General features: G+C 46.6%; 1 protein-coding gene across 1 annotated transcript in view; it reads left to right on the forward strand.

Moving 5' to 3' along the window:
• LOC148816733 (uncharacterized) overlaps positions 1-15,357 on the forward strand; it is an 80,949-nt gene that overhangs the window by 61,484 nt on the left and 4,108 nt on the right. Inside the window, exons 79-97 of the mRNA XM_088939458.1 lie at positions 231-410; positions 1,290-1,514; positions 2,261-2,387; positions 2,983-3,182; positions 4,114-4,326; positions 4,808-4,953; positions 5,404-5,531; positions 6,563-6,710; positions 6,885-7,017; positions 7,528-7,695; positions 8,007-8,133; positions 8,337-8,548; positions 9,112-9,274; positions 10,208-10,287; positions 10,644-10,804; positions 11,251-11,383; positions 12,780-12,910; positions 14,757-14,844; positions 14,935-15,066. Of these exons, the coding sequence (XP_088795584.1) occupies positions 231-410; positions 1,290-1,514; positions 2,261-2,387; positions 2,983-3,182; positions 4,114-4,326; positions 4,808-4,953; positions 5,404-5,531; positions 6,563-6,710; positions 6,885-7,017; positions 7,528-7,695; positions 8,007-8,133; positions 8,337-8,548; positions 9,112-9,274; positions 10,208-10,287; positions 10,644-10,804; positions 11,251-11,383; positions 12,780-12,910; positions 14,757-14,844; positions 14,935-15,066 (2,895 nt within the window). The remainder of the gene's footprint in view (positions 1-230; positions 411-1,289; positions 1,515-2,260; positions 2,388-2,982; positions 3,183-4,113; positions 4,327-4,807; positions 4,954-5,403; positions 5,532-6,562; positions 6,711-6,884; positions 7,018-7,527; positions 7,696-8,006; positions 8,134-8,336; positions 8,549-9,111; positions 9,275-10,207; positions 10,288-10,643; positions 10,805-11,250; positions 11,384-12,779; positions 12,911-14,756; positions 14,845-14,934; positions 15,067-15,357) is intronic.

Genomic DNA, 15,357 nt, shown 5'->3' on the forward strand with positions numbered 1-15,357 from the left:
ACCTTTGCCTCACATTATTTTAGTTTTTTTTTTAAATAAACAAAACATGCAGGTATCATGACTTCTCTTTATGGTATTTTTTCAGGTCACTGAGGAGACCTTTAGGATATTTTGAGAACCCCTTTACCAGAGTTATAGATCCAGCTAGGGTTAATCCCTACTGCTTTTGTAATCGAGTGACCAATCCCAGCTCGTGTGAGACGTAGGGTTGTTTCTTTCTGGCTCTGTAGGGGACCCAACCCACTACCTGTGTCCTCCTGGTCACTACTGCGATGAGCTGACCGGCAACAGCACTGAGGGAGCAGCAGGACCCAGAGAGTGTCCTCTCCACACCTACAGAGCTGCCCCTGGAGCGGGCAGCAGGGGGGAGTGCCAGTCCTGTCCTGCAGGCTACCACTGCAACTCCACAGGTCAGGCCTGCAGGCAGCCCGGAGGGCTTCGTGCGCATACTGTAACGTACATGTGCGATCTCTCCAGTCCAGTGTTATCACCGCCATTCCGCAGCATCTTACACAGAAATGGTCTTAAAAGGGAAAGAATTTATTTTAATAAGATGAAGTTGTGGAGACAGTGAAGTACACAAATCCAAGGCAGGTCCAGTTTAATGCGATGTCAGTTGCATGCATTTTCAGTGCCTTATGCCTGGGTTACCCAGCAGTGTTCTTTCTCGTGCATTGCTTTGCTCACGACAGCTGTAGAGGAACAAGTAAAGGTTTATTCCATGCTGATGAGAGAAGAAAAGAAACAACATTTTGGCCGTGGAGCCTTTTTCAGGTGCCGCACCTGGATCTCCTGGAATTATTCTGGGAGTTCCACACCTGAAGAAGGCTCCACAGCCAAAATGTTGTTTCTTTTCTTCTCTTATTAGTGTGGAATAAACCTTTACTTGTGCCTCTGCAGCCTACGCATGCTGACGCAGCTACCCACCTGTCACGCCCTCTGCAGCCAGAGGGCGCTCCTTCTCTGTCCTGTCTCTTGTTTCCGGTGCTTTGCTGTCCTTCTGGTGTTTCTCTCTCTGGGGCTATATATTTCTGGGTCTTTCATTTGCCTTCGCTCAGCATTGACGTTCGGATATCCTGAAACCCGCCTAGCACCAGGTCGCCCCACGTCCGCTGCCTGAGGGCATAGGTTTCTATACAGCATTTCCTGAACAGCTGAGCCCGGGCTAACCCCCGTCTCGCCTCTACGCATTGGGTCTTTTACGCTCTCCTGCCATTCCACGGTTCGTCCCTTCTGACATCCGTGACACCACTTGAACTACGACAGCTGAAGTGTCTCCTTTCCCCCAGGTCTGACAGACTACTCTGGACGTCCTTGCCCCCCAGGATTCTGGTGCAGTGGGACGGGCTCTCCTGTTCCTTGCTCTGCTGGCACCATGAGACCCCAGCCCGGCGGAGCCTCTCCCAGCCAGTGTGAACCCTGCCGGGCTGGTACTTACTGCCCTGACCCCAGCCAGACAGGACGGCCCAATATCTATGGCACACCCTGCCGCCCTGCCTACCAGTGTCCACCAGGTACACTCCCTCCACAGCCACAGGCATCTCACTCCTTCCTTTAGTGATGCTGATGACCTTCAAAGACATCGATTGTGACCTCTGATAAAACTGATCGTGTCCTTCAAAAATAATGATCATGACCACCAGTTGGGCTGTTCATGACCTTGAATGGCACTGATCTTGACACTCAAATTCATATTTTTACAAATTGTGAAAGCTGGCTATTTTAATTCCCACTTACCCATGCGTTTTAAGATAACTCTTCCGTCTTAGATTAGTGTTCCGTTTAAAAGTAGTCACAACATCTTTATCCACTTTACTTTTTTATTGGTTTGAGGTTCTCATGAAGAAGCAGGTCCAGAGGAGTTCAGGATGACAAGGAAAGTTGCATGGAAGATGAAATACAAAGAATGCCTTTACTTTCAGCAAACACAAAATACATGAACACTGTGCAGTTAAGAGTTTTGGCATGCTAATATCAAAGGATTCCAAGCACAAGGGCTTCAAACAGAAGTTAAAAAAATATTACAGGATACACCATAAAAAATGCAACATCAACACTGCCAAACAGTTGAGCAGAACTCGACACATTTCAGACAAGCTGGATTTCTGAGAGCAAAGTGTCCTGGCAGATTCTCACCCTGGTCAAACACTGAGTCAGCAGCCCAGTTAGTGACCTCACGGCTGAACTAAAGTTTCGTAAAGCTGAGCAGTGAGAACTGAGGAGTGTGTCATCGGAGTCAGTCCATGCTCTTGCTGTCTAGGCTCCATGATGGAGACTCCATGCAGGGCGGGATCATACTGCAGACCCCAGACGGGACTTCCTGCCAGCTGCCCAGGGGGCTACTTCTGTGCCGAGGGATCAGAGACGTATGACACACCACATCAGCAGTACGTCTGTTTTATCCACAGGCTGTACCAGTCCACACGCTCTCCCTGACTCTCGCCTCCGGGACTCTGCGTTTCGCCAAAGCAGAGCGTCCACAATATCAGTTTAGATGAACTGGACCCGAAGATTTCTTTAAAAAAGAATTGGTTTTAAATTGTTGACTACAACCCAGAACGATTAGTCCAAGACCTGCCACACAGCACTTTCTGCCGAGTCAGAATGACAAGACATTAGATAGTGTTAGTCTTTAATTAGGGTGTTTTAATTTTCTCAATCGTTATTCTTCTGGCTATTTTAAAGAGCTCCGAAGTTTATACAATCCATTTTGAAGAATTAAAGAGATCTCAGTGGAACCATCAAAAAGGTTAAGAAAATGAAACGCTATACTATAGCCATAAAAATGCACTTGTAAAGTGCTCTAAATTTAAATAGCAATCACAATTTTCTAATTGTCTGTGTTCTGCACTGTTACATATCCAGTGTTTAATGGAATTAGTTTGAATTTGTCTGCATGAAGAATTCGGTAACAAGCCCACTGTATGTATGTCTCGTGACACAGCGCGGAGAGCCCTTTCTGACCTCTCTCCCGTCCTGCAGGTGCTTATTTCCTTACTACTGCCCTGCAAACAGCTCTGCACCGCTGTCCTGTGATGGCGGATTCATGCCGGTCAACGTCAGCGGTCCCAGAGACTCGCGGGACAAGAGCTGCACGCTGTGCGAGGCCGGGACCTACCGCCCCAGTGTGGCCTCCCAGCTGGCCTGCTTGCCCTGCCCCTCCGGGTACCACTGTCCCGCAGGTGAGGGGCTCCAGCAGTGGCCTCGCCACATGGCCAGACTCAACAGGGAGCGCTCACATGTCAGTTGCACTTAAGCACATTGATTTTGCTGGGCACGGAGGTTTACAAGGAACTTCCATCCATCTTCTAAATACCTATTCCAGTTCATTGCTGTGGGGGAGTCAGAGTCTATCCCAGCAATGCAGGGCGCAAGGCAGGGGACACCCTGGACAGGACAGCAGTCCATCCCAGGACGCACAGAGTCGCACACACTCACACCAGGGCCAATCTTCCCAGAAGCCAAGTAACCTACCAGCATGTTTTCGGACTGTAGGAGGAAACCGCAGCACCCGGAGGAAACGTACACTAACACAGGGAGAACATACAAACTCCACACAGACAGTGTAGCCCTGGTATTGAACCCAGGGCTCCAGCGCTGAAAGGCAGCAATGCTAACCACTGTGAAAAAGGAACATGAATCAGGCAAACAAGACTGTGTTTTTATTAATTGTCAGCAGAGTCAAATTTGTGTGAAAAAATTTGGTTTAAATTTTAAGTTTATTTCAACTTATTTAGCTAGGTTAAAGTTTACTTTATTCAGTGTCAGGCTGGGATGTAGCTTGCCAATAAACTCTGTGTTTGTTTTAAATAATCCAATAAAAGATAAAAGACAAATGATATCTGAACTACATGACTGAACACATCATCTACCAACGTTGTCAAAATGAAATTGATTGGAAGTGTTCGGAAATTGATGATTTAAAGGTTGACCCATGACGCCCACAGGACTGGGGCTCTCCAGAGCCCGAGTTAGCCACTCCCGATGGAAGGTATTGAAATGATGAATGTGATGGAAACTAAATACCATTTATCTGACTTGTTTAACACAAATGATTTTCAAAGTAAAGAAAAGGTAAAGCTGAAGTTTTATACGATTGAATGTGTCTTTCAGGGACCGAGCTGTACCTCAGTAACCCTTGTCCTGTTGGGCACTACTGTCCCCTGGGGTCTGCTTTGCCGGTGCCCTGCCCTCCCGGTTCCTATGGCAGCATCACCCGAGCAAAGCATCGTGGGGAGTGCAACCCTTGCCCTCCAGGCACCTTCAATCACCTGTTTGCCCAGAAAGCCTGTTTCCCCTGTGGCAGCTCGTCCTTCTCACTCGCAGGTGATCACACTGCTTTCTGGGGTGGGGCGTAGTCCCTCTTCTGCAAGAGGGAGCTGTGCAACCCTGTATGATACATAGCAAAGCTGCAAACCAACACAGGGTGAAAGCTATGCATGTATTTTAAAATGATCATTACGGTTTCCTCCTAGATAAACACAAGTATAAGAACACCAGCAAAGCTCCTTTTTTATATACTGTACCTGATTTACTTTAACTACTGCACAGACTGGTATCGTTTGCATTCATGGTGAATGACATGCTTTAGATGGAAGGCTTTTACTCCATTATTGAGGTGCAGTACTTTTAAAGTTAAAGTAATAATTATGATCACTACAGTAAATATGACCACAAATTTGACAGGATTATGCAAGAGGGTCAAAGGGATGCTCACAGGGAAGCTCTCGGTTGCTTCACTGAAGATTTGTTTGCTAAGCACCTCCCTGAAAGATCCAAAAGCCTGAACTCTGCACTCATTCCCCAGGGGCGGCCTCCTGTACCTGCCTGGGCCTGAACCGGGCCTTTCAGCAGTCCGACGGCACCTGCGTGTGCAGAACCGGCTTCGTCTTCTACAACGAGCTGGACCAGAAGAGCTCCTTCAGTGACAGCGACCTGGACTGCCAGCCGGAGGTCAGGAGCAAGGCCAGCTCTCCAATAAATTACTAGAATCTGTTCAGCTGGTTTGAGTAGTTAGGATTATTACTCACTCGGCTTTCTGTACCATCATGCTATCATGTTCCCTTGTTTTATTGCTCTGCATTTTTCAAACGGGGGAAAAGCAAAATCCCCTTCATGGAATAATTATTACACTCAATGCCACGATTGAGTGAACACTTTGAATGTCTCAAAGCACGATGCAGACATGACGCAGAACCATTTGTCTGCTAAAGTCCGAATGGCCGAAAAAGAGAGGTCCTTCAGCTTTATTATTTAGGGCTTGCTTTTCTTTTAAGACCACATACTGTATGATTTATTTTTGTAGAGCAGGTGCCAGTACTGTTGGGAATAGTGTTGTGCATGGAGAGGAAACCAGACGCACTAGGGTGAGTGACATGAGGCTTTTCTCCACCTCTGCCCCAGGTGAGCGAGCGCTGCAGGGCAGGGCAGGTGCGTCTGGCCGTGTCCCGCCAGTGCGTCTCCCCCGCGGAGTACCCCTGTGCCCCCGCCTGCGGGGCCACTGGGGGCAGCCTCAGCGCGGAGCTCGGAGTGTGAGTCCAGGGGCGCCAGGACCCATACAAAACGAGGGGCCAGAGGGGATTGGGGACATCCAGAGTGGGATGAACGAGTACCCTAGGAATCACCTTTCTAGAAAAGACCCTCTTGACCCAAGTCAGAGGGCAAGGGCCTGGCAGTGGAGGAGGGCAACATTAGGTGCACTATGACCATGAAGGAGCCCCCGAACTTCATAATGTCAAGAGGTCCACTGTGTCTTTTTTTCACATATGCAGAGAGGCATTACAAATGCAATAAAAATACTACTGGTCCCCAAAACGCTTCAAAGCATTCTTACCGTTTCTCAGTATGGTGTACATGCATACTTTACACATGGTGAAACAGGATTCATCCACATCCAAATAGCCAATCTCAATAACTGCTTTTTCCATTATTGACTATTACTGTGAGTTGGAGAATATACTTCTCACAAAGAGCCTTTGTATGCAGCCAAGGGAAGTTTTACACATAGTGCAACCATGCTGGCAACCTATTACTGTACATTATCCACCACTACAGTAAGAATATTGTTCCAAATGGGAGGGTTACAAAAATGGTGAAAATCAGGAATTGACCAAGCAGTTTAGTCAGTAAATAAACCTACACACAACAAAGCTGTTACTCTATCTATATATTATTTACAGACAAGGTCTTTCAGAGGCCTAACATCCTAATCACCCAGACAACCCCCAGACTTCTACTATGTATTACATAAATATAAGTTTAAATCAAATGCAGATATTGCATGTTAACCTGTTGATCAAGACATATTTCAGATATCGTGACTTTGTGCCGTTTGCTGTGAACTGGTCTCTCTGGAGGCTGAGCTCACTGAGCCTGTAAAACACCACAGACAGAAGAGGTGTGTCAGGCTCCATCAACGCACGCAGAAAAAATGCTTCCGCTTGGTCCCGTGTGTACGGTTAAAGATTCAGTAATATTGTCATGGAGGACAATGAAATTAAATGGAAGTGTGTTCTCTTGGTGGCTGTAGGACGGGTGAATAAGATTGTTTTTGATTCCCCAGCTGCCATTGTAAGCGGTATGTCTCTGCTGAAGAGCTTTGCGACGCCTCCTGTCTGTCCAGAATGCCCCAGATTTCTGCCAGTTTTGGATCTGATGGCCAGCTGGTCCTGAACATTAGAGACAGGGAGACGAGAAACGCCTGGAGCAGAGTGAGTTTCAAACGGGGAGATGGAGTTCAGCCCAGGCATACAGACATATTGACAATGAGAAACTGATCTGGGGAAAGCGTACTGTGCTGTTAATATCCTGAATATTGGAAAATTAAGTGAAATCAGTCATGCAAGGACTTCCAGGAATTTATTCAGACTTTTGTTTTTCTCCAGCCTGTGGGGGATGTCCTAAGCCCTGATGTCCAAGTCCAGGCCAGTGACAATGTCCACCTTGTTCAGTTCGGCCCTGAAGGCGTTTTTGGATGGATCTTGACAGACAGGAGCCTCGTAGACACATTTCTTTCAGGTTGTTCTTTGAATTGTGCTTTAACTTATAGATATATGGTAGACTCCTTCTAAAATTCTTTTTATTTTAAATCTTAAAGTAGGTGCTGTTCACAGCTTTCCCCCCTTTTAAAATATGAAACATAATTTAGCAAGTACCAGTAACGTTAAAGACTCTAAAAATAATAAAAATAAAGCAGTTAACAATTTGCTAAAGTACCCTTTTTCTTATTTAAACAATTGAAATATAGTCTAATTGGGAAAATTTGCCTGAGCTAAATTAGAGACCAGAAAAAAAGGGAAAAATCCTTCTTATTATGTACAAGAGGGACACTATACAGTTCATATAGAGTCCTCTCCCTGCAAGACAGTAGGATCCGCAGCAGAGAGACTGTTGTGTGTGGTGCTTTGTTCCTGGTCTCTCAAAATAAAACTAATTAATTGTTTCTCCAGACTAACTTGGCCTACAGTACTATTGATCTATATAAATCTAGAATCCATTTGGTTGTACTGTTCTGTACATTATTTGCAGGACTGGGTTGGGCAAGCGATGTCTCCGCTGACAGTAGGTTCAGGAAGAAAAGAGCTTCTAGTGGAGACATGGAGACAAATAGTACCTCCCTATCCCGCATTCCCAATCCCATCGCCTGCATCCAACCGGATGACATGCTGCTCTTTCAGTGCACCATCAGCCACAGCAGTGAGTCCTTCTCTCAGCTTGTCCTGCAGTTTATCCTGTTCTGTTGTTAAGGCCTTCACCCACTTACTATGAAGACAGCCTTTGACTAAGACAGCGACAAATTTTACATGGTGCTTTTTAACATGGCACAAAGGTGATCGCAGCAGGCCTTTAAACTGCGTGTTCATCACGGGGAAAAATAATGCAATTACATGTGTTGGACCTTTAGCAGTACAAAAAAGCCCCAATCCATTTATACTGTACCATTCCTGTAATGCTGTGGATCATTATGTCTTTGTCACTGATTCTTTTATCTTTTTGTTTTCCCGAAGACCGCAGTCTGAGCCACTTTCCCGTATACCAGAAAGATCATCTCTTCAGCAGCAATCCTAGCTGGGACTTTGGTGCTTTTCGCCGGCTCGAGCACCTGATTAAGGAAACGCAGTTAAATTCCTCCAGGTAAGGGTTCCCTTTGTACTGTACTGTCTAGGAGGCTTGAAGAAGAGGGTCATTTTTACCCAAGGCACTTGGGAAAGGACTATGGAAAGTTACAATTAAATCTGAACTGCAGGCAGTTTTGCAAGCTTCTCTCACTTTTGAAAGCTTCTTAAATGAGCCGCGAGGGCAGCCACGTCTGCAAGCTCCGGGTTTTCCCCGTACAGGTTTGCCCACGTGTTCTCGGAGGCCGGGAGGTACGTGTTCCTGGACAACGCGGTGCCGGAGCGCAGCCTCGTGGTGGTGGTGACCGAACGCGGGGCGGAGTGCCACCCCAGGGCCGCGGCGTTCCAGCCCTCCTCCCCGGTGCAGCTCGTCAGGCACGGCGTTCTCAAGTGGCACCGGCTCAACCTGCAGCCTGACTGGAGCGCCATCGCAGGTAGGGCCCGCGATTGACTCGATCCATCAAAGACACTTTGTTCCAGGAGCGCCTTGCACCTGTGAAACATAAAATACTGACCCAGAATTTGAAACTGAAAACAGGAGGTGCTCCTTCACGCAAAGGTTTGTGGGAATGTGGAACAGGCTGCCCAGCAATGTGGTTGAAGCCAATACTTTGGCTTCTTTCAAGAAATAGCAGATCCCTGGGCTAGATGAGCTGAATACCATCCTCTCGTTTGTTTCCTTTCTTATGTTCTTAAGGCACTGTATAATACAGATAATCACACAGTACAACACAAAACATGGAAATCCTAAACAGTAGGCTTACATAGTGTAGCACAGAAATAGTATGAACTATTTCTGTTGTTAATACTATGATCATAAATCTAAAACCTGATCAACGAGGGACAAACTGATCTAAATGTGGCCTAGCCCATACACATAGAGCCTCTGACTGGTGCTAACCTGGTGCTTAAAAAGCAGGCAAAATGGTCCTGTGGAAAACGGATCAGGAGCCACTCTCCTATGGATTTAGGGTTCAAATGAATCCATTCTTCGCAGGTGTTCTCGGATTCCTGGCCCTGGTGGTAGTTGTGCTGACCACGTCTGCCCTGGTTCTGAAGCCGGCTCACACCCACCTGAGCCCGCTGAGGAAGTACAGACCCAAATGGCGCAGCCTGGGAGAGCCCAGCATTCCTGCTGGCTATATCTGCAGCGGGGGAAGGTAGTGCCTACAGGGCTTTGAACCTCCTAAACCACTCCGTCAGCCACCGGAGTCTCGCGTGGCCCCAGATTTTTTTCTCTAAGCCGTCTCAGTTATTTTTGCGTTTGTGTGGTAAAAAGGCCAGGTTTCTCAGAAACTCTTCAGGTCTGTGCTGTGAAAATAAATAACGTGATCATTTTCTTCTCCTTTTGTTTTCATGGTGAGCCCATTAACTTCCTAGATTTCTTAGAACCCAAACCTTCAATTTCATTTCTGTAATTGCAGTTTATAACAGATGTTTGGGAGGGATAATATTCAATCAGACTCAGTTGTAGTAATTTGTAATCACTCCTGACGTCTTTCCTCACCGAAATGTTCTAAATCCTGCACATAATCCCCTTCTGTCCCTCGCATATGGCTTTCTGCAACGGTGCGGTGGCTCTTTGGCTAAGGATCTGCGCCTGTGGCTGGAAGGTTGCCGGTTCAAATCCCGTGGCTGGCAGAGGAATCCTACTCCGTTGGGCCCCTGAGCAAGACCCTTAACCCCAACTGGTCCAGGGTGTTAATCCTAGCCGTATAAATGGCTGACCCTGCACTCTGACCCCAAACTCCTCTCCCTGTCTGTGTTTCTCATGGAGAGCAAGCTGGGGTAAATTCCTAATCCAAAAAATTATATATGGCTAATAAAGTGATCTTACCTTATCCCTCCTCCGCTTCATCTCCACTGCTGCAGCTGCCCCTTGGTCACTCCTCACTCTGCAGGGGGGTCCCAGCCTCCTTGTCTTGTGAGAAGAGAGACGACAACACACCATAAACCATTCAGTTCACACTTAACTCTTGGGTGTTAATCCTAGTGAAGTTTACTTTAGTTATCCTGCTCCCAGCCTGCTTTCTATCCCATGTGTGTGTCTGCTGAGGGCTGTCTGAAGGGTTGACTGTGGGTTTTCCCCTTAGCTGGGAGTCTCCTACCACTCCTGGCACCAGGGTTGTGGGAGAAGGAGCAGAGGCCGAGGAGCCAGCACTTTTTAAAGGAGGTGAGTTTGAAAATCCCAAATTCGTGCATTGCTTTTTGAATTAGGTGTCGGCTTTGGCTCCAGATCTATTGGTGCTCGTCCATGCGTAGTCCCAGGCTTTAACAAACCCGGGTTTCTCAAATAATCAAGCACGAAAAGTAACAAAAAGCGACATAAACCTTTCAGGTCTGTTATATTAAAAGTTGGTAAGATGTATTGTATGTTTTTCTGCTCCTATTTCATGCCAACAAACTTGAAATGACATTTTTTAAGAACACGGGCTCTGCAGATCTCATGGGTATAAGCTTCGCTTCCATGAAGCTGCGTTTCATATTTCAAAGTCCCCGGGCTGATAGGGCGTGCTGTTGCTGTTGCAGAGGTGAGGAAGGGGCCCAGGGAACTGGAGGATTTCAACGTGAAGACCCTGTATGACAAACTGGAGGACCAGACCCTGTACCTGACCTCCCAGCTCTCCAAGCACCGCAGAGACACGCAAGAATTCTACAAAAACATCTGCCAGCAGGTCGACACCGCAAAGGTAATCTGCTGCCTGCAAACAACAACCATCAGATCGGAGGCCATAGGATGTAACCCAGGATAGCTCCATGGTCTGGCTGTTAATACTACCGACTCCCAGCTCTTGGCACCTGGGTGCAGTTTGCATGTCAGGATAAGAATCCTCCAGATGCTCTGGTTTCCTCCCACCTCTCAAAGGTGTGCTAGTCAGATTAGCTGTGTGCATCAGCACCCTGTGTCTCTAGTGTGAAGTCCTGCCTTGTACCCTGTGCTTTCAGGATCCACAATAAGCATTTTTCTACTAGCAGATACGTAGATGGATCCAACTCACGCAAAAGCTGTAAAAAGGCGGGAAATGGAACTGGCCCTCTTTTAAAAAATGTAAATTATCCAGTCTTCCTACATTTGCATGGAGGTATAGGTTCCAGGATTTTAAATCCCTTTTGTGTCTGGACCTCTTGTTTCTAGGAAATAGTGGAGCACCTGAGCTCCACTGAACTGACCCAGCTGGGGCAGGCTCTTGGTGCTGGCTCACCTTCTGGAGATGGTGTGAAGACAACTAATCGCTCCAGCACAGATCCAGAGGGGCAACCATTAACAGGTCTACATATGTTGCACGATTTATTCTAGAATTGTCATAGCATGGTTTAATTTAACACGTACCGTGGTTAGGGAGTGGATGGATGTTTGAACTCAGATGTGTGCTTTCTTGAATATACTGTACTAACATAATGATGCTGTAACAATCACAGCCTGGTAGATTTAGTAGACAGTTTGCAGAACCATTTGTCTCCCACAGAATTTGTTTAATATCTGAAGGAAAATGTAATCTTTTCATGCTAGGCCACAGCCAAGTGTGACCTCAGGCCCTGCAACTCTCTAGCATTATCCTATGGCCTTGTTTGCTTGTTTTGGTAGCATGATTCAACTATCAGGCCACTATCACGTCTCTTTTGATCACTGCTCTTTTTCTGGTCCCCTTTCGTTCGTCTCCTTTCTTAAACCTTTCCTTCAGAGTGGTTTCTCTCCATTGCCCTGGTGAGCCCTTGTGCACACAGCTCTTTTCCCATGTTCAGACTGTCCTTCTTGAATTCCACGTGAAAGAATATCCTTTGTCTGTTCTTTCTCTTCCTAGAGAGTTACTCAACAGAGGGCGCTGTGGCTACTACAGAGTGCTTGTTATAATTTCCCCTGTGCTGCCTCACTATTTCTCTCTACTCTTACATAGGTCTTTTAATCTCTCTCCTAGCTAAAAAAATTAGCCTCTGCACTATTCGACATCCAGGCCTTGTGTGCTCCTCAATATGAATTTTCACAAACTACTACACAGCCTGCCAGATCCTGCATTCTGTTAGTCAGCCTAATTTACCTCCCACTAAGAAAATCTCCCACTCAACCCTGGTTGAGCCCATTTTGGCCAGGGAATACTTCTCCATACCAACTATCAGCACGCCTGACACAAAGCAGCAATCAGTTGCCCAACCCCACACAGCTCAGTTTGAATCTCAAGAAACTACTCTTTTGTGAGCATTTTTTCCCCATCTCCAGTAGGGAAATTAATTCCAAGGGCGCTTATCACAGCGGTTCATGTGAGGAATTTCATTCACTCATCTCCGAGTGCCTCACAAACAGGTGTATAATTCAGCACCTGCTTCCAATACCGTGCACTTAGCAGCCATCTTGGCTCAAGGCAACACCATGGTCCAGGTTTGAGCCAACATAGTGGCTTCCTATGGAAGCTTTTCAGGGACATACAGTATGCTCACTCAGCCTTCTTGACTCAAGAACATGGCCTAGTTTTCAGTCAGTCTTCCTACAAAAGCCTATTCTCATTTATCACAACTTGATAGCACTATCTAATATCAGCAAATTCTGAATCTGCCATGCAAGTAGAGACTGTTGTAGAGCAATTTCCAGATGTTCAATTCAGATGCCCAGCAACAGCCTGATTTCTGGGTGGAATTCCGGTCAAAGTGACCCCTGCCTTTCACCTGCAGATTCCTCTGTGCAGCTGATGGAGGCTGTGCTGAGGGCTCTGGAGGGCGTGGCTTTCAGAGTGGACTGTGAGAACACCCTCCTGCAGCACCTGACCAAGGAGCGAAGTCAGGCAGAGAGCAGGAACTGCAAGGTAACCAGTATCCCAGACTCTCGAGCCCTGCTAGGCGTGCATCATTATTCATTATCACATACTGCAAATTACAGGAAATAGGTGTTGGACGTTAAACCTCGCCATCTTTCGGATGAGATGTTACACCGAGGTCCTGACTCTCAGGGGTCATTACAGATCCCCGGGCATTTCTCGATAAGACTAGGAAGATATCCCAGTGTCTGGGCCAAATTTCCCCCCCTCAGCCTTTACCGTGACCTCCAAATTGTCCCCATGTATGATTGGCTTGCACTTGCCCTGAGATGTCCAGGGTGTACCCCGCCTTGCGCTAGTTGCTTGCCGGGTAGGCTCCGGCTTCCTGAGACACCGTATGGTATAAAACAGTTTGGTAAATGACATGACAAACTTAGGTTTTTCTTTTTTTTTCCTGCAGTTTTTACTAAAGATGGGAACATAAAATCCTCACATGAGGTCATCATTCAACACAGAGTGCGCATACAATACCTAAGTACAAAGGGCAAATGCTACTGTGAATTTCAGGATTTTCTGTATATCAGGTACAAAACGGAATTCTCACTGTGGCCCTTTGTATCCTGTAGGCCAGTAGCTCCCTTGTTCGGTGGGACCACAGAGCCTTAATCACTGGTGCTGATTGATGCCTTTTATCTACTTGCTTGTTTAGACTTTTTATGCCTGTTTCTGCACTCAGCTCTTGGTTTATAATATAACTTCAAGTAGTTCAGGTGGGTAGCTGCGTCAGCATGCCTGAAGAAGGCTCCACGGCCGAAACGTTGTGTTCTCTTTCTTCTTTTTTTCAGCATGGAATAAACCTATTACTTATAACTTCAAGTATATTATCAGTTATATAACTAATATAACTTCAAGTATATTATTCCAATACATTCAAGTAGGCAGCTGCGTCAGCATGCGTAGGCTGCAAAGGAACAAGTAAAGGTTTATTCCATGCTGAAAAGGGAATAAAAGAAACACAACATTTCGGCTGTGGAGCCTTCTGCGGGTATCGTCAAAGGAAAAAGTGTTAACTTTCAGACGAAATCCTTTAGGAACAGCAACATCTGTAAAGGAATAGGAATCTTGTCTTGGAACAGATCGCTGTGAAGAGATGGAATGCTGGTTTAGTGAGAGAAGGGGGCAAGTAGCCCAGGGAGGAAGAGAAGGAACGATGAAGAGATCTAGAAAAAGATTTAGCGGAAGGCATAGTGGGTCGCAGCAGAAGTGGGCTGAAGTAGTTCAAGTAGGGAGCTGCGTCAACAAGCATAGGCTGCAAACGAACATGTAAAGGTTTCTTCCATGCTGAAAAGAGCAGAAAAGAAACATTTCACTTGTGGAGCCTTCTTTGACACCCGAAGAAGACTCCACAGCCGAAACGTTGTTTCTTTTCTTCTCTTTTCAGCGTGGAAGAAACCTTTACCTATTCCTTATTATTCCATTAACCTGCGCATAAAGAACTTCACACTATCCCTCCTAGACCTGTTTATAATAATTTTACTCCCTTACCTCTGTCTGAACAGCTCTTAACAGGTGAACGATTCATGCTGAACGGAGGCAAGCAGGGCTGACAATCTGTTAAACACTACCTCAGTGAGCTGCTGTTTAGGGTCCAGGCTACGTTACAGGTAACGCACTGGAATGAGGGACGATTTGAAACTCAGATATCGGTGCGAGGTACAGTAGATACCAGTCACCATCTCATTAATCGTTTTTAAAAGCTGACACCAAACTGAAGAACACGGCTCAGGTAGGAAACTGAATCCAATTAGACGTTGATGAAGAACGGACACCAGGCTGGAAGGGAAACCAGAAGACGCTGGGGTCAGGCTTTGTAACTCCATCTGTTTTTTTACAGACTTTCCAGGAGTCCCTGTACAATTCCTCTCCAGACCTTTTTGACCCCAAAAGGACACCCGGTCCCGAACCGTTTCCCCCCAGTTCAGGTGAGCTGACAGCATTCGACCTATCTCACTCTAAAGTGACGGTCAGGCTGCTCTAGGAAGGCCTGGTATTCTCTGCCTTGTGTTCTGCAGCAGGGCACCTCCCCAGTGCAGCTCCCGGTGTGAGCGAGAGGGATCTCGGTGACCTGCTGGCCCTCACCCCCCTCTCCAGGACCCTGCAGCAGATACAGGAGTCCCTGCAGAGCTGCTCCTGTGTGGAGAAGGGTAAGAGGCTCCCCTTTCAGGTGATCTATACAAGTCCCTGTCAGCAGAGCTCAGCTACACCTAAATCGCGGTCACCCTGTTTAAGAAAAAAAGCACCGGTCTTATGATTAATCCTAACACTGGTCTCATACTGACTCATATGACCAGAAGGTGGGAGTAAAGACTGTGATTCTAAAACAGTTCTAACAGTGAGTCTTTGCTTAAAACCGTAAGACAGGTCACAAAAGAGAGAAGGCTGTTCGGGCCTGTTTAGCCCATTTGGTTGTTATTGACCCAAAGGGATCTCATCGA

This window comes from Atractosteus spatula, chromosome 22 (assembly GCF_055471065.1).
Source record: "Atractosteus spatula isolate fAtrSpa1 chromosome 22, fAtrSpa1.hap1, whole genome shotgun sequence".
Classification (NCBI taxonomy): Eukaryota; Metazoa; Chordata; class Actinopteri; order Semionotiformes; family Lepisosteidae; genus Atractosteus; species Atractosteus spatula.